Source organism: Oncorhynchus masou, chromosome 15 (assembly GCF_036934945.1).
Source record: "Oncorhynchus masou masou isolate Uvic2021 chromosome 15, UVic_Omas_1.1, whole genome shotgun sequence".
NCBI lineage: Eukaryota > Metazoa > Chordata > Actinopteri > Salmoniformes > Salmonidae > Oncorhynchus > Oncorhynchus masou.
The window spans coordinates 24874693-24901402 of record NC_088226.1 but is presented as its reverse complement, the minus strand read 5'-3'; the positions used below and the strand labels follow the sequence as shown (position 1 = coordinate 24901402).

The 26710-nt window shown below is 44.4% G+C and overlaps 1 protein-coding gene across 5 annotated transcripts; it reads left to right on the top strand.

Annotated features, from left to right (window-relative positions):
- Positions 1 to 234: 234 nt before the first annotated feature.
- Positions 235 to 20933, top strand: LOC135556024 (NLR family CARD domain-containing protein 3-like). Of its 5 annotated transcripts, none has more exons than XM_064988885.1 (11): positions 235 to 317; positions 1233 to 1332; positions 8582 to 8698; positions 9091 to 9175; positions 9305 to 9527; positions 9902 to 11666; positions 11868 to 12041; positions 14042 to 14215; positions 16347 to 16520; positions 17425 to 17471; positions 17930 to 20933. In XM_064988885.1, exons 2-11 carry the CDS (start codon positions 1250 to 1252, stop codon positions 18481 to 18483), a joined length of 3396 nt encoding a protein of 1131 aa, XP_064844957.1. In that variant the 5' UTR covers positions 235 to 317; positions 1233 to 1249; the 3' UTR covers positions 18484 to 20933. The 5 variants fall into 5 exon arrangements, with proteins under 5 accessions (XP_064844957.1, XP_064844956.1, XP_064844959.1 ...); XM_064988884.1 differs by having other exon boundaries at positions 9896 to 11666; XM_064988887.1 differs by lacking the exon at positions 14042 to 14215.
- The last annotated feature ends 5777 nt before the right edge of the window (positions 20934 to 26710 follow it).

Below are 26710 nucleotides of genomic sequence, written 5' to 3'. Positions count from 1 at the left end.
TCATTGTGCTAATATTATATGCTAATTATGTTCTGGCCCACCGACTTTAATTCAGAAAACAATTGTCCCGAAGCCAAACCGCGTTGACAAACCCTGTTTTATAGTATGTCATGGTCTTTACTGGCCAACTGCTGTTATGGTTATGATATACTATGGTGTCGTGTCACTAGACTTTGACCAGATATTATTACATCTAAAGATCAACTGAACCTAGAACATAGGTACAGAGCCACTTGTTATCAGGAAGGTGCTCTCTCAGCACAACGGAAAATATCTCAATGACTTGACATGTTCTGGTTGTGAGTTCAGGCTGCAAGGTAAGAATCTTCTCAGTGATTATTGTAAAGTGTGTAGGGACATAAAATGTATGGTGTTATTTTAGTATAGTGAATGACAGGAAAACACTCGGATCTAACAGTCCATTTCACCTGGGAAAGGTACGTGACATTTCAATCTTACAAAATGGCGCTAACTGGGGCATAGGCAAGTCAAATTCAAAAACATATTGTTCATATATCGTATTATACGATTCGTATATTGTGGTTATTTTACAATTTGTAAAAATGTTAATGTATCATAGTTGTAAATCATCTTTCAGAATATCAGAACATTTGTTGTTTTCAAAATTACAATGTGCTCCTGCTTCCTGTGTAATTTGGTATAAACCACTGTATATACTTTTCTTAAAATTGTTATTATGAACTGAATTCAGTAACAGCATAATAATATCATACCTGTTGAACAAAGCAAAACACTAGAATGACAGAAATTATTAAAAGAGAAAGTGAGACATTATTATTATTATTCTTAGTTCCACTACATGGATAAAAGGTGAATAATATAAATCACAACTACATGTTCATGTGATGCATTAAATCACCTGACTGTTTGGATGTGTCTGTTAGTAAATGTTTTATTTCTAAGAGATAATGAATAAAAGAGAACAATTGACCAATAATTAGTTGTCACTGTGTCAACCACAACCAACATGTTGGAGCTCTGTTTAGTTGTCACTGTGTTAACCACAACCAACATGCTGTATCTCTGTTTAGTTGTCACTGTATTAACCACAACAAGCATGTTGGATCTCTGTTTAGTTTTCACTGTGTTAAACACAACCAACATGCTGGATCTCTGTTTAGTTGTCACTGTGTAAACCACAACCAACATGTTGGATCTCTGTTTAGTTGTCACTGTGTTAACCACAACCAACATGTTGGATTTCTGTTTAGGGGTAACTGCCTCTAAAATGAGTCTCTCTGGGAAGAGAGAGGAGGGTGGCCCTGCCACTAAAATTAGTATCTCTGGGGAACAAGACACCAAAGCTAAGAGGTGAGATGACAATTTGTTTAAGAATTATTAAATAGTTTGTTTCTAAAATCTTAAATACACAATATTTTCACATTTGTTATTTTTCATTGCTTATGGGGTACATTCATTGTTGTTCTAAGATTTTAATTCAATTTTTGTTTTTTAAAACACTATATACAGTGCCTTGCGAAAGTATTCGGCCCCCTTGAACTTTGCGACCTTTTGCCACATTTCAGGCTTCAAACATAAAGATATAAAACTGTATTTTTTTGTGAAGAATCAACAACAAGTGGGACACAATCATGAAGTGGGACGACATTTATTGGATATTTTAAACTTTTTTAAAAAAAACAAAAACTGAAAAATTGGGCGTGCAAAATTATTATTTATTATTATTCATTCCATAGCCGCAGGCAGAACAGTTTAAACTGGAGCAGCAGCACGGCCAGGTGGATTGGGGACAGCAAGGAGTCATCAGGCCAGGTAATCTTGAGACATGGTCCAAGGGCTCAGGTCCTCTGAGAGAGAGAAAGAAAGAAAGAATGAAAGAGAGAGAGAGAGAAAGAGAATTACAGAGAGCATACTTAAATTCGCATAGGACACCAGATAAGACAGGAGAAATACTCCAGATATAACAGACTGTACTGGAGGCTGAGACAAGAGGGGTCGGGAGACACTGTGGCCCCATCCGACGATATCCCCGGACAGGGCCAAACAGGCAGGATATAACCCCACACACTTTGCCAAACCACAGCCCCAACACCACTAGAAGGATATCTTCAACCACCAACTTACCATCCTGAGTCAAGGCCGAGTATAGCCCACAAAGATCTCCGCCACGGCACAACCCTAAGGGGAGTTATTATATAACTGAAGTTTATTTAGTGCTTTATCACTACATCATCATCGACTGCCTGCGTTTACGGGGACCAATGGAGATACCCGGATGTTTCTTCCACCTGTTAAATCCCGTGGAGGGCTCCCTCTCTCGTTGACGGATGCTGGCCACCTCTGTCCGGTTCTCCTCTCTTCACGAGTTGGACGTAACTTTAGTGTTTAAACCCTCTGTGTCCAAGGACCGAACTTTTGAATATTATTTTCGTGGCGCCTCAGTAGGCTGAACACATGACATTTTCAACAATGTTTTTTTTCTGATAAAAACAAGTTAATTGCAACCGCCATGGAGCCCAGTTTCATAACATTACCTTATCTTATATTATGTCTCTAGTTATGAAGTAATCATGAAAAAACAGACCTTATTTTAGGTCATTTTTCACCCTTCCAGCTCCTATTAGTTCTATTTAGCACCGTGGCACCAACTCACCTTCTGAACGTTTTATTCCCAGCTCATTGTTCTACGTCACAATGGCAGCTTTGATATTGTTATCAATTAGGCCTGCCGACGTTAACTGTGAACGCTGCCCTCAGGTAACTTATTAAACTGAGATGCAGTGCCTTAGACTGCTGCACCACTTGGGAGCCCATATTGGTTTTCAGAAAAAAGTGCTCAACTTAAACAAAACGCATGTCTCTGTCCTAGTTTTCAAGATGTGGCTTATTTAAGCAGCCAGAAGAGATTGTTTTCATAAAGAATGATTTAATTGTTGTGACGATTTGTTGTATCGAAATGGCTGCTGGGTAATTTGATATGCATTGGAATCTTCATTCGTTGACATCGAATTGAGTGAATGCTGCGCAGGTTCACTGAGTTGCGAATCAAACGGAAAGGTCTAACTCATCGATTTGTAGATCTGACGCAGTTGCTACCTCAGATTATGAGCCTAGCAGGTGTTGTGAATTAGTTATGTAGTATGCACAGAAGGCCACAGGGATGAGCAAGAGAGCTATAAACCCATACTGTTTTTTGCCTTAAAAACCCTAAACCTAACAATCAATCAAATGTATTTATAAAGCCCTTTTTACATCAGCAGATTTCACAAAGTGCTTGTCAGGACCCGGTTACGAACCCGGGTCTCTGGAGTGAGAAACAGTCACTTAACCAACTGAGCCACGAATAGTCGGCAGAACCCAGAAGATGAGGCAGACACAGCAGTACTTGAGACGGTGTATTTAATAAAGTAAAAAGTGAAGTCCTTCAGGAAAACATGTAACTCCACAACCTCAAAAGGAATTCCACAAGAACAAAGGTAATCCTCCAAGACAAAAAGGTAAATCCACAAGGTGGTATGTATAGCATAAAAAGCCTCAAAAGATACTCAAAAATAAATAAACAAGAACAAAAAACAGAATTCCACAAGAGCGTCCACCGGGATCAACAAGAGTTCACAGAATACTAGGGCTGGGTGCTAACATACAAACACAGAGCAAAGAACTGAGGAAAACTAAGGGTTTAAATACAATCAGGGGAAAACGAGTCACAGGTTCAAATAATAATGGGGATCAAGGGAAAACAAAAGGTCAAAAAGCACAATGGGGGCATCTAGTGACCAAAAACCGGAACAACCCTGGCCAAATCCTGACAGAATCCTCCCCCTAGGAACGGCTCCTGACGTTCCTACCAGCTCTCTCGGGGTGGAGGGCCCTGAACTGACGAATGAGGTCAGGGTCCAGTATGTCTTTGGCAGGAACCCAGGAGCGCTCCTCGGGACCGTAGCCTTCCCAGTCCACCAGATACTGCCAAGACCGCTGCACCCGGCGGGAATCCAGTATCCGATGGACGGTATAAGCCGGCTGGCCTCCAATGACACGAGGCGGATGGGGAGGTCTGTCTGCCGGGACAAGGGGAGAAAAAAACAACAGGTTTTAATAAGGAAATGTGAAACGTGGGATTAATCTTAAGGGATCTGGGTAAGTGTAGGCGATAAGAAACTGGGTTAACTCTCCTGGCAACCTTAAAGGGACCGATGTATTTTTGGGACAGCTTGCGAGACTCCACCCGTGGTGGTAAGTCTCTTGTGGAGAGCCAGACTCTGGCCCGGGACGGCGACGTAGGCCGGGACGTAGGGTAGGCCCGGGACGGCGACGTCTGTTGGCTTGTTGTTGGTACCTCTGTGAGGAACGCATAAGATTAAGACGGGTCTTCCTCCACATAAGCCGACAGCGTCTGACGAACTTCAAGGCTGAAGGCACTCTGACTTCTGCCTCCTGGTCCGGGAACAATGGAAGGGCATAGCCAAACTGACACTCGTGCGGGGACATACCAGTGGAGGAGGAGCGCAAGGTGTTGTGCGCGTATTCGGCCCAAACAATAAAGGACGACCATGTGGACGGGTTGTTACGAGTCATACATCGGAGGGTGGTTTCCAGCTCTTGATTCATCCTCTCTGTTTGGCCGTTGGACTCCGGATGGTACCCTGAAGATAGACTGGCAGAAGCCCCCATGAGTTGGCAGAAGGCCTTCCAAAACCTTGAGGCGAACTGGGGACCTCTGTCAGAAACCATATCTTGAGGAATGCCGAAGACTCGGAACACATGATTAATTACCAACTCAGCCGTTTCCTTGGCAGAAGGTAACTTAGTCAGAGGGACGAACCTGGCCGCCTTTGAAAACCTGTCGATTATGACTAGGATAGTAGTATTGCCATGGGATGGAGGAAGTCCAGTAATAAAGTCCAATGAGATATGGGACCAGGGTCTGTGGGGAACAGGTAAAGGGTGAAGGAGTCCTTGAGGGCGGAGGTGAGAAGATTTGCCCTGGCAGCACACGGGGCAGGCATTGACGAAAGTGGCAACGTCTTCTCTTATGGTAGACCACCAGAACTTACGCTGGATGAACTCCAAGGTGCGACCTGAGGCGAGAGGAGTGCCCCCACAGAAGGACCTGAGTCCTCACTGCCTTGGGGACAAAAAACCGATTGGCAGGACCTCCTTTCGGGTCCGGTTCGATAGCTTGAGCTCGTCTCACGGTATCCTCAACTTGCCACGAGATCGGAGCCACGATCTTAGCAGCAGGAAGGACAGGCATGTCCGTGTCATCTCGAATGGCAGGAGCGTAGACTCGGGACAGGGCATCCGGTTTGAGATTCTTCAACCCAGGCCGATAGGTGAGGATAAACTGGAATCGATTGAAGAAAAGAGACCATCTAGCTTGTCTAGAGTTCAACCGCTTCGCCTGCTGGATATACTCCAGATTTTTGTGGTCCGTAAGCACTTGAAACAGGTGAGAAGCCCCCTCGAGCCAGTGTCTCCATTCCTTCAATGCCATCTTAACCGCTAGGAGTTCACGATCCCCCACATCGTAGTTCCTCTCAGCCGGGGTAAGCCGGTGTGAGAAGAAAGCGCACAGATGAAGCTTCTTGTCTTCACCCCTCTGAGACAGGACAGCTCCAACACCAACCTCTGATGCGTCTACCTCCACCACAAACGGTTCATCCGTAGTCGGTAGTATCAGGATGGGAGCAGAGAGGACGCGCTGCTTGAGTCCTTGGAAGGCCGTCTCAGCTTCTCTTCCCCACAAAAACCTTGCATTGCCACCCTTGGTTAAAGCTGAGAGAGGGGCTGCCACCAAGCTGAAGTTCTTGATGAACTTGCGGTAAAAGTTTGTGAAGCCCAGGAAACGCTGAACGTCCTTAACGGATTTGGGGGTGGGCCAATCCGCTACCTCCCCTACCTTCCTGGGGTCCATTTGGACTCGACCGGGTTCCACTACAAATCCCAGGAATTGTACTCGGGATGAATGGAATTCACATTTTTCCGGCTTAACGTACAGATGGCTGTCTAGGAGGCGTTTGAGTACTTGTCTGACATGCTTTGTGTGTTCTTGAAGGGAGCTCGAAAAGATGAGGATGTCATCCAAGTAAACGAACACAAATATGTTAAGCATATCCCTAAGCACATTGTTTATGAGCGCTTGGAACACCGCTGGGGCGTTGGTCAGGCCGAAGGGCATCACCAAGTATTCATAGTGACCAGTAGGTGTGTTGAAAGCGGTCTTCCACTCGTCACCAGGTCTGATCCGCACAAGATGGTATGCGTTCCGCAGGTCAAGCTTAGTGAAAACAACTGCTTCCTGGAGCAGCTCGAAGGCTGTGGCCATAAGGGGTAGCGGGTAACGGTTACGGACGGTTATGGCAATGAGTCCCTGGTAGTCGATGCAAGGACGTAATCCACCGTCTTTCTTGGCCACAAAGAAAAACCCTGCTCCCGCCGGGGAGGTGGATGGACGCATGAGGCCTGCTTTCAGAGCGTCCTTGATGTAGGTATCCATAGCAGCTCGTTCGGGTGGAAATAGGGAAAAGATCCGTCCCCTGGGGGGGCAAGTGCCCGGAAACAGGTCGATGGGGCAATCATAAGGTCTATGGGGTGGTAGCATGGTGGCCCTCTGTTTGCTAAACACCAGTTTGAGGTCATGGTAACACTCGGGAACTCGGGTTAGGTCGATGGATTCTAAAGACTCGGGAGTAGAACTCGGGGAATTCGGGAAAATACAAGTAGCTTGGCACGTAGGACCCCACTGCTTGATAGTGCCCACAGACCAGTCGATGTGAGGGTTATGGCTGTGAAGCCAGGGGTATCCAAGGACGAGAGGGAACTCGGAACAGGAGATTAAATGAAAGTTCATCAATTCCTGGTGTTGTGAAACTGAAAGTCGCAAGGAGGTAGTGACATGAGTGACAAGTCCAGATCCCAAAGGGCTTCCATCCAATGTAGTAACCCTCATGGGGTCACTTAGAGGTTCAGAGGGAACGCCATTCTCCTTCGCCCAGACACCATCCATGAAGTTACCTGCGGCTCCAGAGTCTACCAAGGCTTGAAGGTGAAGCTTGTGGTTGTCCCAGGAAAGGGTGACTGGAATGAGCAGACGGGAGTTGGACGGATGGGAGGAGGTTATGTTTCCCGTTACAGTTCCCCCCGGTCTGTACGGGACAGAGCGTTTCCCTGGAGCCCGGGACACGTGGAACGGAAATGGCCCGGTTTGCCGCAATATAGACAGCATCGCTCCCTCATCCGGCGGTCTCTCTCAGCCTGGGAGATGCGTCCAATCTGCATGGGTTCCGGTGGAGCCAGCGAGGATAAAGGTGGGGACTCGGAGCTGGGACTGATAGGGGCTAGAGGTCTACAGTTGAGTTCTCTCTCTCTCAGACGCTGGTCAATGCGTGAGGCCAACTTGATCAGGGACTCGAGATTGTCCGGTGGTTCCCGAGTGGCCAGTTCATCTTGGATAGTGTCAGAAAGGCCTTTCAGAAAGCACACCGTGAGCACAATGGGGGCATCTAGTGACCAAAAACCGGAACAACCCTGGCCAAATCCTGACAGTGCTATACAGAAACTCTAACCCTACGTATTACCTATTTTAGCCTTACCACTAATTATAGGGTAAGGTAGCCTAGAAGACTTCTAGAAACTATTTTTAGTAATACTATTATGTTTTTAAATACAATTACAGTACTAAATATCATTTTGATTATTTTGTTAATCAAAACCTGTCTAAGCATTTTGCTTTTATTGTTTTGTTATTTCATTATATTTATTATTGCAAGGCAGAACACTTGATAAACAAGACACATTAGTTATATTTTTAAAATGTGGTTTGAACTGGGTGACCTAGTAACCTCTATGTGAAAGTCCAACAATTGGCGTGGGATAGGTGGGGCAGGTTTGAGTGAACTAAGGAATGAACAAGAAAAATACACTTTATTTCTCAGCTGCCTCACCAATGTCTGTATATGAATTAATAACGTTTAATTGCTAAATATTTATTAAAAATATACAGCCAAATAATCACTAGTCAGATGCTCTAACCTCAACCTTAGTATACATGCATTTTAAAATATTTTCTTAATATCTCATATTGGGACTAAACAGCCTCGGAATCTTCCAGCCCAACAAAAATGACATCATGCAATGGTTAGTGAATTTACCTCAACATGCCCCTCATTTGCGCGAGAAGGCAGAGTAACGACACAGCATTTTGGTGGTGGCTGAGTTGACTGCTTGTGCGAGAAGTTGGAGAGCGGGTCGATGCTGGTTGATGAATTGACAATGAATGTACTATAGTAGAGGGAACCTTTCCTGTGAGGGGGAGTGGTGGTGTATCCAGGGAGAAAACTAAACTAATTTATTGTGGTCTTATGCTTCCATCTATTGGAATTGTTTAGCAACTACAGTAGTACTGAATAATGTGTAATTCCTTACTAAACTAGTAATTACTCAGAATTGCAAAATATAACATTTTCTATTTCATTTTTCTTCTAGTTCACTTTATATAGTTCACCATTTATAGCATAACAAACATTGAAACTGACATAAAACAAAAACACCATACATTTAGTAGATGAGAGATGCAATGTTTGCCTCTGTTGTGTTGAAGCCCAATCAAGCAGGAGAGACCAGCCTCCCCTGTACCCAGCTGTGTGTCCATGAAGAGTGACCGGTCTATGGAACCTCCTATGAAGTTTAGAGAGGGAGACTTTTCTACTGAACAAAGGTAAGAAGAAATCATGGGTCATGGTCAGTGAGTTAAAAAACACTGTCTCTAGTCATTTCTACTCTCCCATCTTCCCATTTCTTTTTGTTTGTTTTCATAACCCATAGGCTAATCATTTTGTCCATTTTCATAGTCCTAAAACAATATTAAACAAACACAACATTCCCTCCCACCCTGTGTGTGTGTGTGTGTGTGTGTGTGTGTGTGTGTGTGTGTGTGTGTGTGTGTGTGTGTGTGTGTGTGTGTGTGTGTGTGTGTCTGTGCGTGTGTGCGTGTGCGTGTGTGCGTGTGTGTGTGTGTGGGGGTGTGTGTGTGTGTGTGTGTGTGTGTGTGTGTGTGTGTGCGTGTGCATTCCCTGGATGAGGAGATGTAATCTCATGTTTTGTCCACAGAAACCAACAGGCGAGATCAGAGTCAGAGGTTCTCAGTGGTCAGTCTTCCAAAAGTCATCAAACAGACCTGGCCTCCATATTCAGTGTATGTGGTCCTGTTATGTACATTTGTTTTTGTTTACCTCAAGAAAAGTTGATCTGTCAATCATTCATTAATGTGTTAATGAGAAAGCATTTATTCTCTTGCTTAACTCATTTACTTGATTTATTTCAGTTGCTTGAAGAGAAAATTATGACATTTGTGAAGAACGAGCTGAAGATGTTCAAGAGGATTCTTAATCCAGAACTCCCACAACGCTTTGAGAGTCAGAAGCAGGAAGTGGTGGATGCTGAAGATGAGAAGCAGGAGAGCAGTGCCAGAGAGGGGGCTCTGAAGATCACACTGCACATCCTGAGGAAAATGAACCAGAAGGAGCTTGCTGACACACTGGAGAAATGTAAGACCTGTCTGCCTCATGATGAATGCTGTTTTATAACATTTAAAAGCTGTAGCTAAAGTACAGCTAAATTAGCTGTGTAACTCAATGATATTGTAGCAGCCTTAACACAACACCTAGTGGCCTCATCAAGTAGCAGCAGGGGATGTGTTGTGGTGATTAAATTAGAGAGAAAGACAACATTAATAATACCATCAATAATACCAATAATAATATAATCAGTCACACCAGTCTGTAACGCATTATGAAAACATTTACACATTTATACAGTCAGTTAAAGATAATAAATTATTATCATTTAAAACTTTATAACAGTCCTGTAATACTGTAGTCATTAAAATGATTAATATCCTCTGTGTTATTTCTAGATTCAGATGAGCTTGCTGTGATTTGCCAACGTGAACTCAAATCTAATCTCAAGAAGAAGTTTCAATGTGTATTTGAGGGGATCGCTAAACAAGGAAACCCAACACTTCTCAATAAGATCTACACAGAGCTCTACATCACAGAGGGTGGAACAGGAGAGGTCAATAATGAACATGAGCTGAGACAAATTGAGACAACAACCAGGAAACAAGCAAGACCAGAGACTCCAATCAAATGTAACGACATCTTCAAACCCTTAACTGGACAAGACAAACTTATCAGAACTGTGCTGACAAAGGGAGTCGCTGGCATTGGAAAAACAGTCTCTGTGCAGAAGTTCATTCTGGATTGGGCTGAAGGAAAAGCAAATCAGGATGTCCAATTTGTATTTTCATTCCCTTTTCGGGAGCTGAATTTGATGAAACAGGACAAACACACTTTCATTAAACTTCTCAATCACTTCTCAATGGAAACCAAACAATCAGGAATCTCCAACTACAACAAGTACAAAGTTCTGTTCATCTTTGATGGTCTAGATGAGTGCCGACTGCCCCTAGACTTCCAGAAGAACAAGATCTGTTGGGACGTCACAGAGTCAACCTCAGTGGATGTTCTGCTGACAAATCTCATCAAGGGAAATCTGCTTCCCTCTGCTCTCATCTGGATAACAACCCGACCTGCAGCAGACAATAAGGTCCCTTCAGTGTGTATTGACCAGGTGACAGAGGTACGAGGGTTCAATGACCCACAGAAGGAGGAGTATTTCAGGAAGAGATTCAGTGATCAGGACCTGGCCAGCAGAATCATCTCACACATAAAGACATCAAGGAGCCTCCACATCATGTGCCACATTCCAGTCTTCTGTTGGATTTCTGCAATAGTCCTTGAACACATGCTGAAACATAAGAGAAAAGAGATGCCCAAGACTCTGACTGAGATGTACACACACCTTGTGGTGTTTCATACCAAACAGAAGAATGAAAAGTATCTTGGGAAAGAAGTGAGAGGTCCGCACTGGAATAAAGAGAGCATTCTGTCACTGGGAAAACTGGCTTTTCAACAGCTTGTGAATGGCAATCTGATTTTCTATGAAGAAGACCTGAAAGTGTCTGACATTGATATCAATGAAGCCTCAGTGTACTCAGGATTGTGCACACAACTCTTTAAAGAGGAATTTGGGCTGTACCAGGACAAGGTGTACTGCTTTGTTCATCTGAGCATTCAGGAGTTTCTGGCTGCTGTATATGTGTTCCTCTCATTCATCAACAACAATGAGAATCTAATAGACAAACTTCAAACAAAAGACAAGACTGAAGTTACTTTCTATAAGAGTGCTGTGGATAAAGCCTTACAAAGTGAGACAGGAAACCTGGACCTTTTCCTCCGCTTCCTTCTGGGCCTCTCACTGGAGTCCAATCAGAAGTACTTACGAGGTCTACTGACAAAGACAAGAATCAACTCACAGAGCCATGAAGAAACAGTCAAGTACATCAAGGAGAAGATCAGGGAAAATCCCTCTCCAGAGAGGTGCATCAATCTGTTCCACTGTCTGAATGAACTGAATGACCATTCTCTCGTGGAGGAGATCCAAAACTTCCTGAGATCAGGAAGTGTCTCCAGTGAAGAACTGTCCCCTGCACAGTGGTCAGCTCTGGTCTTTGTGTTGCTGACTTCAGAAAAGGAGCTGGATGTGTTTGACTTGAAGAAATACTCCAGATCAGAGGAAGGTCTTCTGAGGCTGCTGCCAGTGGTCAAAGCCTCCAGAGCCGTTCTGTGAGTACATCAAATTACCTATAAGAACTAATCATCAGGAAGAAATGCATTGATTTTCACATTAGTATAACATGACCATACAATGCGGAAGATGAATCTATATGTTGTTTGAGGAAATAAACCAAATGCATCTGCCATTGTCCTTCAACACTACTCGTTAAATGAACAGTGTTTGTGAAATCATGATGATCTCTTTGTCAGCCTGTCAGGCTGTGGAGTCACAGAGGAAGGCTGTGCTTCTCTGGTCTCAGCTCTGACGTCAAACACCTCACACCTGAGAGAGCTGGATCTGAGTAACAATGACCTGAAGGATTCAGGAGTGAAGCTGCTCTCTGCTGGACTGGGGAATCCCCACTGTAAACTGGAGACTCTGAGGTCAGTATTCCTGTAGTTGGTGTTCACCACTATAAGTGAATTGTTTAGAATACTTATGAGTTCTTCAAATAGGGGGACTAGATACATAAAGTGGTTACATTTGTCTAAATTGTGAAACAGATACAGTATCTTGTGAAAGTATTCACTCCCTTGGCATTTTTCCTATTTTGTTGCCTTACAACATATAATTAAAATTTAAATCAAAATCATTTGATTTACACAACATGCCTACCACTTTGAAGATGCTAAATATTTTTGATTCTGAAACAAACAAGAAATAAGACAAAAAAACTGAAAACTTGAGTGTGCATAACTATTCACCCCCAAAGACAATACTTTGTAGAGGCACCTTTTGCAGTAATTTCAGCTGTAAGTCTATTGGGATATGTCTCTATAAGCTTGACACATCAAGCCACTGGGATTTTTTCCCATTCTTCAAGGCAAAACTGCTCCAGCTCCTTCAAGTTGGAGCGGCAGGTAGCCTCGTGGTTAGAGTGTTGGGCCTGTAACCAGCAGGTAGCCTCGTGGTTAGAGTGTTGGGCCTGTAACCAGCAGGTAGCCTCGTGGTTAGAGCATTGGGCCTGTAACCAGCAGGTCGCCTAGTGGTTAGAGTGTTGGGCCTGTAACCAGCAGGTAGCCTCGTGGTTAGAGCGTTGAGCCTGTAGCCAGCAGGTAGCCTCGTGGTTAGAGTGTTGGGCCTGTAACCAGCAGGTAGCCGCATGGTTAGAGTGCTGGGCCTGTAACCAGCAGGTAGCCTCGTGGTTAGAGCGTTGGACCTGCAACCAGCAGGTAGCCTCGTGGTTAGAGCGTTGGGCCTGTAACCAGCAGGTGGCCTAGTGGTTAGAGCTTTGGGCCTGTAACCGAAAGGTTGCTAGAGTAAATCCCGGAGCTGGCAAAGAAAAATCTGTTGTTCTGCTCCTGAACAAGGCAGTTAACCCACTGTTCCTAGGCTGCCATTGTAAATAAGAATTTGTTCTTAACTGACTTGCCTAGTTAAACATTTGATCTCAAATCCAAAATGTTATAGTATAGAGACACATTTAAAATGTTAGCTTCAGGCCTCCCGGGTGGCGCAGTGGTCAAGGGTGCTGTACTGCAGCGCCAGCTGTGCCATCAGAGACTGTCGTAACCGGCCAAGACCGGGAGGTCCGTGGGGCGACGCACAATTGGCTTAGCGTCGTCCGGGTTAGGGAGGGCTTGGTCGGTAGGGATGCCCTTGTCTCATCGCGCACCAGCGACTCCTGTGGCGGGACGGGTGCAGTGCGCGCTAACCAAGGTTGCCAGGTACACGGTGTTTCCTCCGGCACATTGGTGCGGCTGGCTTCCGGGTTGGATGTGCACTGTGTTAAGAAGCAGTGCAGCTGGTTGGGTTGTGTATCAGAGGACGCATGACTTTCAACTTTCGTCTCTCCCCAGCCCGTACGGGAGTTGTAGCGATGAGACAAGATAGTAGCTACTACAACAATTGGATACCATGAAATTGGGGAGAAAAAGGGGTAAAAATGCAAAATAATAATCTTTTTTTTTAAATAAAAAAATAAAAAATGTTCGCTTCACTGGCAAAATAGATATGGTGTAAACTATATCCTCAATACACCTCACTGTCTGTCTTTTGACTGATACTGATTTTTAAACTGGTCTGGTCAGTCTAGTCAAATATTCGTACTAAACATTAAAAAAATTCTCTCTACAAGTAATATTATGGTAATTTATAATAAGGATACATTAATTTTATGAATAGATATGGAAGGTTTCAGGACACTGATATATTTGAACATTTTGAAAGAATATACTGCCACTATTTTCACCACCAAAGAATAGCAATGTGATTTTAATATGATTTGACTCTTTGCAGGCTGTCAGGCTGTCTAGTCACAGAGGAAGGCTGTGCTTCTCTGGTCTCAGCTCTGAGGTCAAACCCAGCTCATTATTTGTGCACAGGTTACAGTGTAACATTTTAATACAACCTGTCTGTCATTGTATTTCTTCTGTGTTGGCAGACTCACTGTCTGTAAACTCACAGACACATCCTGTAAAGTGTTGGCCTCAGTTCTCAGTTCAAACCCCTCACCCCTGAGAGAGCTGGATCTGAGTAACAATGACCTGAAGGATTCAGGACTGAAGCTGCTCTCAGCTGGACTGGGGAATCCCCACTGTAAGCTGGAGACTCTGAGGTCAGTATTCCTGTAGTTGGTCAACAAGTGAAAACTGTTCACCAGATCCACATGTGTTTACCAGACACACATAGTCCACACCATATGTGTTTGGACAGTGAAGCTTACAGTTTTACATTTGGTGCTATGCTCCAGCATTTTGAACTGTGTGTTTGTCCATTGCGTGTGTCTCCAGTGTGCGTGTGTGTGTGTGTGTGTGTGTGTGCGCGCGTGTGTGTGTGTGTGTGTGTGTCATGTGTGTATGCCCTGTGTTTGTGTGTGTGTTTCCTGTGTCTGTGTGTATCCAGTGTGCATGTGTATCACTCAAAGAACACACACAGACTAAGGTTGGGCGACATGGCCAAAGTATGTGGACGGTATGACAGTATTTGACGGTATGTTTAGTTTTTTATTAGTAAAAGTTGTGCATGTGCTTTATGAGTAGTGAGTGATCCCAGGGTGCTTTGTGAGTAGTGAGTAATCCCAGGGTGCTTTATGAGTAGTGAGTGATCCCAGGGTGCTTTATGAGTAGTGAGTGATCCCAGGGTGCTTTATGAATAGTGAGTGATCCCAGGGTGCTTTATGAGTAGTGAGTGATCCCAGGGTGCTTTATGAGTAGTGAGTGACCCCAGGGCGCTTTATGAGTAGTGAGTGATCCCAGGGTGCTTTATGAGTAGTGAGTAGTGATCCCAGGGTGCTTTGTGTGTAGTGAGTAGTGACCCCAGGGTGGCAACACATACATTCTAAGTGATTTCAGTTAACCCACTGTTCCTGGTAGGCCGTCATTGTAAAATAGAATTTGTTCTTAACTGACTTGCTAAGTTAAATAAAGGTTAAACAATTTTTTAAGTAATTGGAAAAAATGTATTATGGTATCAAAAAAAAGTATAAATAATTTCAAAGTCGTTATATTAAGCAAACCAGACAGCACAATTTTCTTATTTTAATTTACGGATAGCCAGGGTCACACTCCAACACTCAGACATCATTTAAAAACAAAGCATTTGTGTTGAATATGTCCTCCAGATCAGAGGCAGTAGAGATGACCAGGGATGTTCTCTGTTTAGTGAGTCCTCCAGATCAGAGGCAGTAGGGATGACCAGGGATGTTCTCTGTTTAGTGAGTCCTCCAGATCAGAGGCAGTAGGGATGACCAGGGATGTTCTCTGTTTAGTGAGTCCTCCAGATCAGAGGCAGTAGAGATGACCAGGGATGTTCTCTGTTTAGTGAGTCCTCCAGATCAGAGGCTGTAGGGAGGACCAGGGATGTTCTCTGTTTAGTGAGTCCTCCAGATCAGATGCAGTAGGGATGTCCAGGGATGTTCTCTGTTTGTGTAAACATTCAAAATCTACTTTTGGGTGTCAGGGAAAATGTATGGAGTAAAAAGTACATTATTTTCTTTAGGAATGTAGTGAAGTAAAAGTAAAAGTTGTCAAAAATAAAAATAGTAAAGTAAGTATTACTTGAAAGAATTTTTACCCAAGTAGTACTTTTACCCAAGTAATATTTTTACTTAAGAACTTTACAACACTGCTCAATTTAGATGAATTCCACACACAGTCCCTGGTTTGAATCCACATCCGGTATTGGGAGTCCCAAAGGGCGGCACATAATTGGCCCAGCGTCATCCGGGTTTGGCCGGGGTAGGCCGTCATTGGAAATAAGAATTGGTTTTCTAATAACTGACTTGCCTAGTTAAATTAAGATTAAATAAAAAAAATAAAAAGTCAACAATGGACACACAAACAATACCCTCATTATATACTGTCACCTCGTATAAAACATTTGATCTCAAATCCAAAATGTTGGAGAATAGAGCCACATTTAAAATGTTAGCTTCACTGTCAAAATCGATATGGTGTGGACTGTATACTCAATACAATCTAAATCTGATACCTCACTGTCTGTCTTTTGACTGATACTGCTTTTTAAACTGGTCTTGGCAGTCTACTCAAATATTTGTACTATACATTTTTCTCTATACTGCAATACTTTTATAATTTGTCATTTATAGTAATGATACAATAATTTATGAATATAAATTGCAGGTTTCAGGACACTGATGTATCTGAATATGTTGAAAAAATATACTGCCACTATTTTCACCACCAAAGAATAGCAGTGTGATTTTAATATGATTTGACTCTTTGCAGGCTGTCAGGCTGTCTCGTCACAGAGGAAGGCTGTGCTTCTCTGGACTCAGCTCTGAGGTCCAACCCCTCACACCTGAGAGAGCTGGACCTGAGCTACAATCACCCAGGAGACTCAGGAGTCAGACTGCTCTCTGCTGGACTGGAGGATCCACACTGCAGACTGGAGAAACTCAAGTATGTAGAGGGTTTATGTCAATGTTCATATAAGACATGTTTGTTTGACTTATCAGGCTAGTTAAGACAAACATTCTTACTGCCACATGGACAAAGGTGTGTGTGTGTGTGTGTGTGTGTCCAGTATGTGTCCTGTGTGCGTGTTTCCAGTGTGCTTGCCCAGTGTGTGTGACACTGGACACACACACTGGAAACACTGGACACACACACAGACACTGGACACACACACACATACTGGACACACACACACACACACTGGATGCACGCTGGATACACACACACACACAGGACAAACAATGAACACACACACACACACTGGACACACACAATGGACACACACTGTACATACAAACTGGAGACACACACACACACTGGAGACACACACACTGGACACACAATGAACACACACACTGGAGACACACACACAGGACACACAATGAACACACACACTGGACACACACTGTACATTCAAACTGGAGACACACACACACACACACTGGAGACACACACACTGGACACACACACACTGGAAACACACACACACAGACAACCATTCTTAGTTATTTGCTGACCGTGTGTGTGTGTGTGTGTGTGTGTGTGTGTGTGTGTGTGTGTGTGTGTGTGTGTGTGTGTGTGTGTGTGTGTGTGTGTGTGTGTGTGTGGCTGTGTGTGTGTCTGTGTCTGTGTGTGTGTCTGTGTGTGTGTCTGTGTATGTGTCTGTGTCTGTGTCTGGTATGTGTGTCTAGTATGTGTCCTGTGTGTGTGTGTGTGTGTGTGTGTGTGTGTGTGTGTGTGTGTGTGTGTGTGTGTGTGTGTGTGTGTGTGTGTGTGTGTGTGTGTGTGTGTGTGTGTGTGTGTGTGTGTATCCCTCAATGACTGTCTGTTCTTCTGCTTACCGCTACAGTGTGGAACATGGTGGAGAGAACACAATGAAACCTGGGATTAGAAAATGTGAGTGTTGACTGCTGTGAAGAATATGACTAAGAATAAGTCTTCATTCAATTTAAGTCAAAGTCAAAGTCAAAGACCACCATCATTACCTACTTGGTTGGTCATATTAAATATCAGCTGTAGTTCTACAGAAGCCGCAATCAGGGACACCAAAGTTTACAAAGAGTTGCCTTGACAATGTGTGTGTCTGTGTGTGTGTTGTGTGTTCGTGTTACATTAGAAATGTGTGTTTATGTTCATGCATGCATACAGGTGTGTGTGTGTTTAATTAATGGGAATATGTGTGTTTTATATTACCATACAGTATAACATATGATCATTCAACAAATCTCAAGTTACCTTAACTTCTCCTTTTGATACCTAGAAACATCTACATTAAATTATTTAGTGACAAGTGAGTTAACATTCTAATGTGAATGATGATTATTTCTAATATTGTGTCTGGTTTCATCCATCAGATGTCTGTGATCTCACACTGGACCCAAACACAGTAAACAGACTCCTCTCTCTGTCTGAGGAGAACAGAAAGGTGACATGTAGGAGAGAGAAGCAGCCGTATCCTGATCACCCAGAGAGATTTGAGGACTGGTACCAGGTGCTGTGTAGAGAGGGTCTGACTGGGCGCTGTTACTGGGAGTTAGAGTGGAGAGGGATAGGTGCTGATATAGGAGTGACATATAAAGGAATCCGCAGGAGAGGAAGGGTTAATGACTGTAGGCTTGGAGCCAATGACAAGTCCTGGAGTCTGGTCTGCTCTGACAACCGTTACACTGCCTGGCACAATAATAAACACATTACCATAGACGTCCCCTCCTCCAGTTCCCACAGAGTAGGAGTGTATCTGGACTGGCCAGCCGGCACTCTGTCCTTCTATAGAGCCTCCTCTGACACACTGACCCACCTGTACACATTCACCTCCACATTCACTGAGTCCCTCTTTCCAGGGTTGTATGTTTGGGATGACTCCTCAGTGTCCCTGTGTCAGTTGGTCCCTGTGTCAAACAGAACATGATGTTTCACTCTAATCAGGGTCATGTTCAGTAAGACACACTGGATCAACAATGTAGAATATCTCTCTAGTGTGTAAAAATATGATTGTAAATATTAATGAATTAACACCATTGAAGTTGACAGACATTGTCAACTATTGTCATTTATTAATAGAATGAATCACCACACTGTATTGTAAAAACTGGTTTCATTTGCAAATCATTGATATTGTTGTTATTGGGCTTCTTGGTGTTTGTAAATATTGTAGAATGTTTATTTTTTTCAAATTCTTGACACAACAGTCTTGTTTCTGCATAAACTCAATTCAACTGAATGAAACAATATGACAGATGTGACTAAAGGTTAATCAACCAGATGGAAGAAGAGAGGTGGAAATGTTTTAATACTGATCACAATATGACAGTACAGTAATAGATGGAAGAGAGGTGGAAATGTTTTAATATTGATCAGAATATGACAGTACAATAATAGATGGAAGAAAAGAGGTGGAAATGTTTTAATATTAATCACAATATGACAGGACAGTAATAGGGGTTGTGTTCAGTACATAGAAATGGGTCATATTCAGTTGAAGAAGAATCTTTTATCTGACACGCACTCACTAATCATTCTGTTACTACTACTGTATGATGCTGTAAACACACACATACACATGGATTTGGTGTTGTAGATATGTGGTAGAGGATCACAGACGTCTAATACATCTTGGACAATGTCCTCTTTTTTCTCTGTCTGATCACATACTGCTAGTACTTCTTGGATGTTGTCCTCTTTGCAGGCGAGGACCATGTACTTCTTCATGTGACCTCATCAACAACCTGAAAGAGTGCAGGTATTGATTTCACCCTTACCTAATATCTGGCCCTGGTCAGGGGACCAGCCCATAGACTAGAGGGGTTAGTTTCCATCCTGGTCAGGGGACCAGACCCATAGACTGGAGGGGTTTTAGTTTCCATCCTGGTCAGGGGACTAGACCCATAGACTGGAGGGGTTCTCTTCACCTCAGGGACAGGGGACTTTGTTGGTCTTCCAGCCAATCTCACCTTTAGTGTTTGCTCCCATATTCTTTCGTGCAGTGATTGATTCCATAAAGTTTGTCACTCTAGTAACTTGTTGAACGTATTTGCAGTTTGTTTTGTTTGTGTTTTAGATTGTTTTTCCCAATAGAAACTGAATGGTGAATAATGTCTTGTCATTTTGGAGTCACTTCACTTATATTGTCAGTAAGAATAGACATTTCTGAACACTTCTACATTCATGTGGATGCGACCATGATTATGAATAATCATAAATTAATTGTTCATAATGATGAAAGAGAAAGTTACAGAGTCACCCCCCCCTTCACATACAGCATCTGTATTCACAGTCATGTGAAACCTATAGATTAGGAAAAAATAAATGTACTTCAAATGACTAATGTCCTTATATGGACTGTAACTCAGTAAATGTTTGAAATTGTTGCATGCTGCGTTTATATTTTTTTTCAGTGTAGTTTCCGTAGTTCCATCAGGTGTTGTTCTTTACCCAGACACCCTGCACAGTCTGTAGATGTTCTATGTGGTTAGAGGCATTTATCAATGCATTCATTGACTGTCAATAGATCATACAATGTTTCCTACATCAAGTGCAGGACTTTATACAGGGCATTTGGTCCAGGTGTTCCATTTGTGTAGAGAAATTAATTTTCTCCCATCGTGGAAGGTACTCTGCTAACTGGTGATAAGATAAATATGAAATGTGACATTCAATTCATAGCAGTAACAGGACCAGTCTAAAAGCCACTATTACAGGAACAGTATCTATACAGGGGAATGTTCAGAGGCATGTCTCCACTATTATAGGAACAGTATCTATACAGGAGAATGATCAGAGTCATGTCTCCACTATTACAGGAACAGTATCTATACAGGAGAATGATCAGAGGCATGTCTCCAATGTCCACATTAGGGAAAGAAGTCACACTTCCTGTTTCCACTCATCTTTATTTGACGTGCTGTAATACAGAGATATAGGTCGTATTAAATCATACATTAACTCTCTAAACATTTATTCATTTTGTCTTCATTGAAAGTGAAAGCTGTGTGTTTTTTTTCACCATTTCAATGAGGGAAGAACCAGTTTTAATGTCCAGCTCTGACAAGACCCAGAAAGTATTAACACTTCAAGACTCAATGGTCAGATGACTTTTCATAAAGAAGTCATGGTAAATAATGGTAATGGGGGAGGGGGGGCTAAGACCATAGTACACCACGTACACTGGGAGTAGAGAATCATCAATGGTGTTGCTGTGGACACTGGGTAATTTGACTAACACACACACCTGTTTGACCTCTCTGTGACCTCACTGTAGGACTACTAATGTCACTATTCTGAGTCAATTCAGGTAGCACTTAATGTCCTGTGTTTGTGTTAACCATGGCAACCAGCATTGTAAATAAAGAGATGTGCAGAAAGATAATTAGCCTCTGTGTCTGTGGATTCTTTCCCCTTGTATGTATGTTTCATATCAGACACGCCCATCTTTTCAAAGAAACACCATTTCGTTCAGTCGCTAATTGACTAAAACAAGGAGTGCTTCAGTTCTTGTTTCGTTTTCACTTGTTGTTACCAGGTAAATAACCAACCACCATGGATAACCACAAGGAGAATAAGGTGAGGAAACAGTCCATGTCAGCTAGGTCCATCTTCTTAAAGAAACACCATTTATTTACATCTCTAGGGCTCCCGAGTGGCGCAGCGGTCTAAGGCACTGCATCTCAGCGCTTGATGCATCACTACAGACACCCTTGTTTGAATCCAGGCCGTATCACAACAGGTGCGGAGCCAGAGGGGTATCCGGGGTGGCATTCCGGACACCCCTCTGGCTAGGTGCAACCCCAAAATGTAATTCGCTACTGGCAGTTTGATGCTGATTGACATGTCATTTCTCCTCTTGTTGAAAGAAGCATTTATTTTGACGTTCAAATCGAGGATGAGGAAAAGAGAATATTAACGTTGGTTGCTGTTAAGGGATTTTTTATCAATAATGACAAATTATGTATACATTTCAATCAGGACTGACTAATCAGAATACTATTATGTTACTGTATAGATGTAAGAATTTTATTTTAATCCTAGTACTGAATATAATGTGTGTAATTATAATCAAGAATTAGAACAATGACTGTCTGTTCCTTGGTAGAAACGAAGGAAATTATCGTCAGACTTGCTAGAATGCTTATCTACACAGGAAGACATTGGCTTGGTCATAAATTATCTAAATTGGTGAGAGAGGATGTAGGAAGGCTTGAGAACTATACTGCCATTGTACCGGAGTGGAGGAGGGACGGGACAGTTTGAAACCTAATGAAGTCATTTTCAGTTTATAACCTGTTGTAAAATGTATCATGTTCAGTACTCTCGAGAGTAAACGCTAGTGCTTGATTTTGAGACTGGTCTCCGCCCATTTTATGCAAATACGTTTCTTACAAATCCTTAGAAATGGGTTAAGTGTATTAATTTAATTGGGTATTAAACATATAGGAATTTAATTCCTCTATCAATTGGTCCTTCGAGCCGGATCTAAATACCCGTCTCTGTCATCTGAAGGTCGTACGCCGAAAATCGTGCACGAGTGGGTCTAGTCCCATTATTTTAAGACCTGGCCTCTGAATTGAGGTTAAAGAACAGGCCGGTATACACCCCAGACTGACAGGGACGGTGACTGGATCCAACGAACATTGCTTTTCCCAGTCGGCGACAAGGTCAGTAGCCTATATTCTCAATTCTGTCTTTGATTTGATGTTCTAAAATTTTTAGAATTGATCAATAATGGGAGCTTTACTATTCCCACAGGGTTTTGTGTGACCAATATACAGTACACTGGGTTTTGTATGACCAATATACACTGGCAGGTCTGAAATGACCTGAGGTAACGTGCACTACCATAAATAAACCAAACTTAATCATGAGAGGCATGTTCGCCCGAGATTAAGAGGGGATATTAAATAGGTGCTGGGGGATAGGACGGTGATCTTGTACAAATAGGATAACCCATAGGATTAGGCTTGGGGAGACAGGAAGGTGTACAAGATAACTTGAATGGTCAATTAAACTCTGGGAGAATTGACCATCGTTCCGATTCAACAAACAGTACTGAAATAAAGTGAAAATGAGGAGGAGAGGGAAGCCAAAATCTAGAGGAATGTGATAAAAGCCAAATCTATAGACAAGAGGTTCCAGGAGAGTGTCACACCCTGACCATAGTTTGCTTTGTATGTTTCTATGTTTTGGTTGGTCAGGGTGTGATCTGAGTGGGCATTCTATGTTGGATGTCTTGTTTGTCTATTTCTATGTCTGGCCTGATATGGTTCACAATCAGAGGCAGGTGTTAGTCATTGTCTCTGATTGGGAACCATATTTAGGTAGCCTGGGTTTCACTGTGTGTTTGTGGGTGACTGTCTCTGTGTTTGCACCAGATAGGACTGTTTAGGTTTTCGCACATTTATTGTTTTGTTAGTTATATTTCATGTCAAGTTCCTTTATTAAAGAACATGAATAACCACCACGCTGCATTTTGGTCCGCTTCTTCTTCACCAGAGGAAAACCCTTACAGAATCACCCACCACAACAGGACCAAGTGGCGTGGTAACGGGCAACAGCAAAAGCAGCAGCAGGAGAAGGAACAGAGGCAACAGCAACTGCGAGGTCAGGATTTCGGGACATGGGAGCAGAATCTGGACTACACAACTTGGGAGGAGTAGACAGGTGGGCGGTCGACCCAGGGAGAGTGCCGGAGCCCGCCTGGGATTCGATGGAGCAGTGTGCGGACGGTTACGAGAGAATGAGGTTGGTGAAGCAAGCACGGTGGCGCGGAAGGAAGCCCGGGAGTCAGCCCCAAAAATGTCTTGGGGGGGAACTCACAGGGAGTATGGCGACGCTAGGTAGGAGACCTACGCCAACTTCCTGTGGTTACCGGGGGGCTAGAGAGACCGTGCAGACACCATGTTATGCTGTGGTGCGCACGGTGTCCCCAGTGCGGGTGCATAGCCCGGTGCGGTATATTCCAGCTCCGCGTATCGGCCGGGCCAGATTGAGCGTCGAGCCAAATGCCATGAAGCCGGCTCTACGCATCTGATCCCCAGTGCGTCTCCTTGGGCCGGCTTACATGGCACCAGCCTTGCGCACGGTGTCCCCGGTTCGCTTGCATAGCCCAGTGCGGGCTATTCCACCTTGCCGCACTGGCAGAGCGACCGGGAGTATTCAACCAGGTAAGGTTGGGCAGGCTCTGTGCTCAAAAGCTCCAGTGCGCCTGCACGGTCCGGTCTACCCAGTACCACCTCCATGCACCAGCCCTCCGGTGGCAGCTCCCCGCACCAGGCTTCCTGTGCGTGTCCTTGGCCCAGTACCACCAGTGCCAGCACCACGCATCAGGCCTACAGTGCGCCTCGCCTCTCCAGCGCTGCCAGAGCCTTCCTCCTCTCCTGTGCTGCCGGAGTCTCCCGCCTGTTTAGCGCTGCTAGAGCCTTCCTCCTCTACAGCGCTGCTGGACTCTCCTGCCTGTTCAGCGCAGCCAGAGCTGCCAGTCTGCATGGAGCAGCCAGAGCTGCCAGTCTGCATGGAACAGCCAGAGCTGCCAGTCTGCATGGAGCAGCCAGAGCTGCCAGACTGCATGGAGCAGCCAGAGCTGCCAGTCTGCATGGAGCAGCCAGAGCCGCCAGTCTGCATGGAGCAGCCAGAGCTGTCAGTCTGCATGGAGCAGCCAGAGCTGTCAGTCTGCATGGAACAGCCAGAGCTGTCAGTCTGCATGGAACAGCCAGAGCTGTCAGTCTGCATGGAACAGCCAGAACTGCCAGTCTGCATGGAGCAGCCAGAGCTGCCAGTCTGCATGGAGCAGCCAGAGCTGCCAGTCTGCATGGAGCAGCCAGAGCTGCCAGTCTGCAAGGAGCTGCCAGTCTGCATGGAGCTGCCAGTCTGCAAGGAGCTGCCAGAGCTGCCAGTTTGCATGGAGCAGCCAGAGCTGCCAGTCTGCAAGAAGCCACCAGAGCTGCCAGTCTGCAAGAAGCCGCCAGAGCTGTGCCAGTCTGCATGGAGCAGCCAGAGCCGCCAGTCAGCATGGAGCAGCCAGAGCCGCCAGTCAGCATGGAGCAGCCAGAGCCGTCAGTCTGCCAGGATCCGCCAGTCAGCCAGACTCTTCCAGATCCGCCAGTCTCCCAGACTCTTCCAGATCAACCAGTCAGCCAGACTCTTCCAGATCCGCCAGTCAGCCAGGATCTTCCAGATCCGCCAGTCAGCCAGGATCCGCCAGTCAGCCAGACTATTCCAGAACCGCCAGCCAGCCAGGATCTGCCAGAGCCTTCCTCCTCTCCTGTGCTGCTGGAGTCTCCCGCCTGTCCGGCGCTGCTGCCGGAGTCTCCCGCCTGTCCGGCGCTGCTGCCGGAGTCTCCCGCCTGTCCAGCGCTGCTGCCGGAGTCTCCCGCCTGTCCGGCGCTGCTGCCGGAGTCTCCCGCCCGCCGGAGTCTGAAGAGCCCCTCTGTCCCGAGCTGCCCCTCTGTCCCGAGCTGCCCCTCTGTCCCGAGCTGCCCCTCTGTCCCGAGCTGCCCCTCTGTCCCAAGCTGCCCCTCTGTCCAGTGTCATTAAGTAGGGTCGCCGTGGCTAGGAGGCCACGGAAGCGGACAAGGTGGGGGACTAAGACTGTGGGGGCCACTTCCAGCACCAGAGCCGCCACCGCGGACAGATGCCCACCCAGACCCTCCCCGATAGGTTCAGGTTTTGCGGCCGGAGTCCGCACCTTGGGGGGGGGTACTGTCACACCCTGACCAGTTTGCTTTGTATGTTTCTATGTTTTGGTTGGTCAGGGTGTGATCTGAGTGGGCATTCTATGTTGGATGTCTTGTTTGTCTATTTCTATGTCTGGCCTGATATGGTTCACAATCAGAGGCAGGTGTTAGTCATTGTCTCTGATTGGGAACCATATTTAGGTAGCCTGGGTTTCACTGTGTGTTTGTGGGTGATTGTTCCTGTCTCGGTGTTTGCACCAGATAGGACTGTTTAGGTTTTCGCACATTTATTGTTTTGTTAGTTATTTCATGTCGAGTTCCTTTATTAAAGAACATGAATAACCACCACGCTGCATTTTGGTCCGCTTCTCCTTCACCAGAGGAAAACCCTTACAGAGAGAGGGAAACCTAAAGTAGTGGAGTGAGATACGAGATATTAGTGTACTTTAAAAGCCCTCCGACACAACCTGAAATAAGATGTTCACTAAGGATTTACGACCCCTGGGCTTATAGTTGTTAGGTCAGACAGAATATCCGATCGACAGTCAAAGCTATGGATAAGGTTTCCAAAAAGGAGAAAACACATATAGATATCCATACACATAGATTGTAAGCATTAACTTCTTGCATCGAGCAATCCCGGATCCGGGATCCTATTTATAGACTCAAGCTCATTAGCATAACGCAACGTTAACTATTCATGAAAATCGCAAATGAAATGAAATAAATATATTTGCTCTCAAGCTTAGACTTTTGTTAACCTGTTAACAACACTGTCATCTCAGATTTTCAAAATATGCTTTTCAACCATAGCTAAACAAGCATTTGTGTAAGAGTATTGATAGCTAGCATAGCTATAAACCTAGAATTCAGCCAGCAACATTTTCACAAAAACAAGAAAAGCATTCAAATAAAATAATTTACCTTTGAAGAACTTCAGATGTTTTCAATGAGGAGACTCCCAGCCACATACCAAATGCGCAGTGTTTCCTGAAAGCGTCTGTGTGTAGGAGAAATCGTTCCGTTTTCTACATTGCGCCTGGCTACCGAAACGAACCGAAAATGCAGTCACCTACAACGTGAAACTTTTTCCGGATTAACTACATAATATCGACCGAAACATGGCAAACGTTGTTTGGAATCAATCCTCAAGGTGTTTTTTCACATATCTCTTCATTGACATGCAGTTCTTGGAAGCTTGCTTTTCTCTCTCTGCCCCATGGAAAAATACTGGCAGGTGACTTTTGCGCACCAATTTCGGCGCAGGACACCGGGCGGACACGTGGTAAATGTGGTCTCTTATGGTCAATCTTCCAACGATCTGCCTACAAATACGTCACAATGCTGCAGACACCTTGGGGAAACGACAGAAAGGGCAGACTCATTCCTCTTGCGTTCACAGCCATATAAGGAGATCATGAAAGACAGAGCCTCAAAAATCCTTGTCATTTCCTGGATGCCAAGTCATCT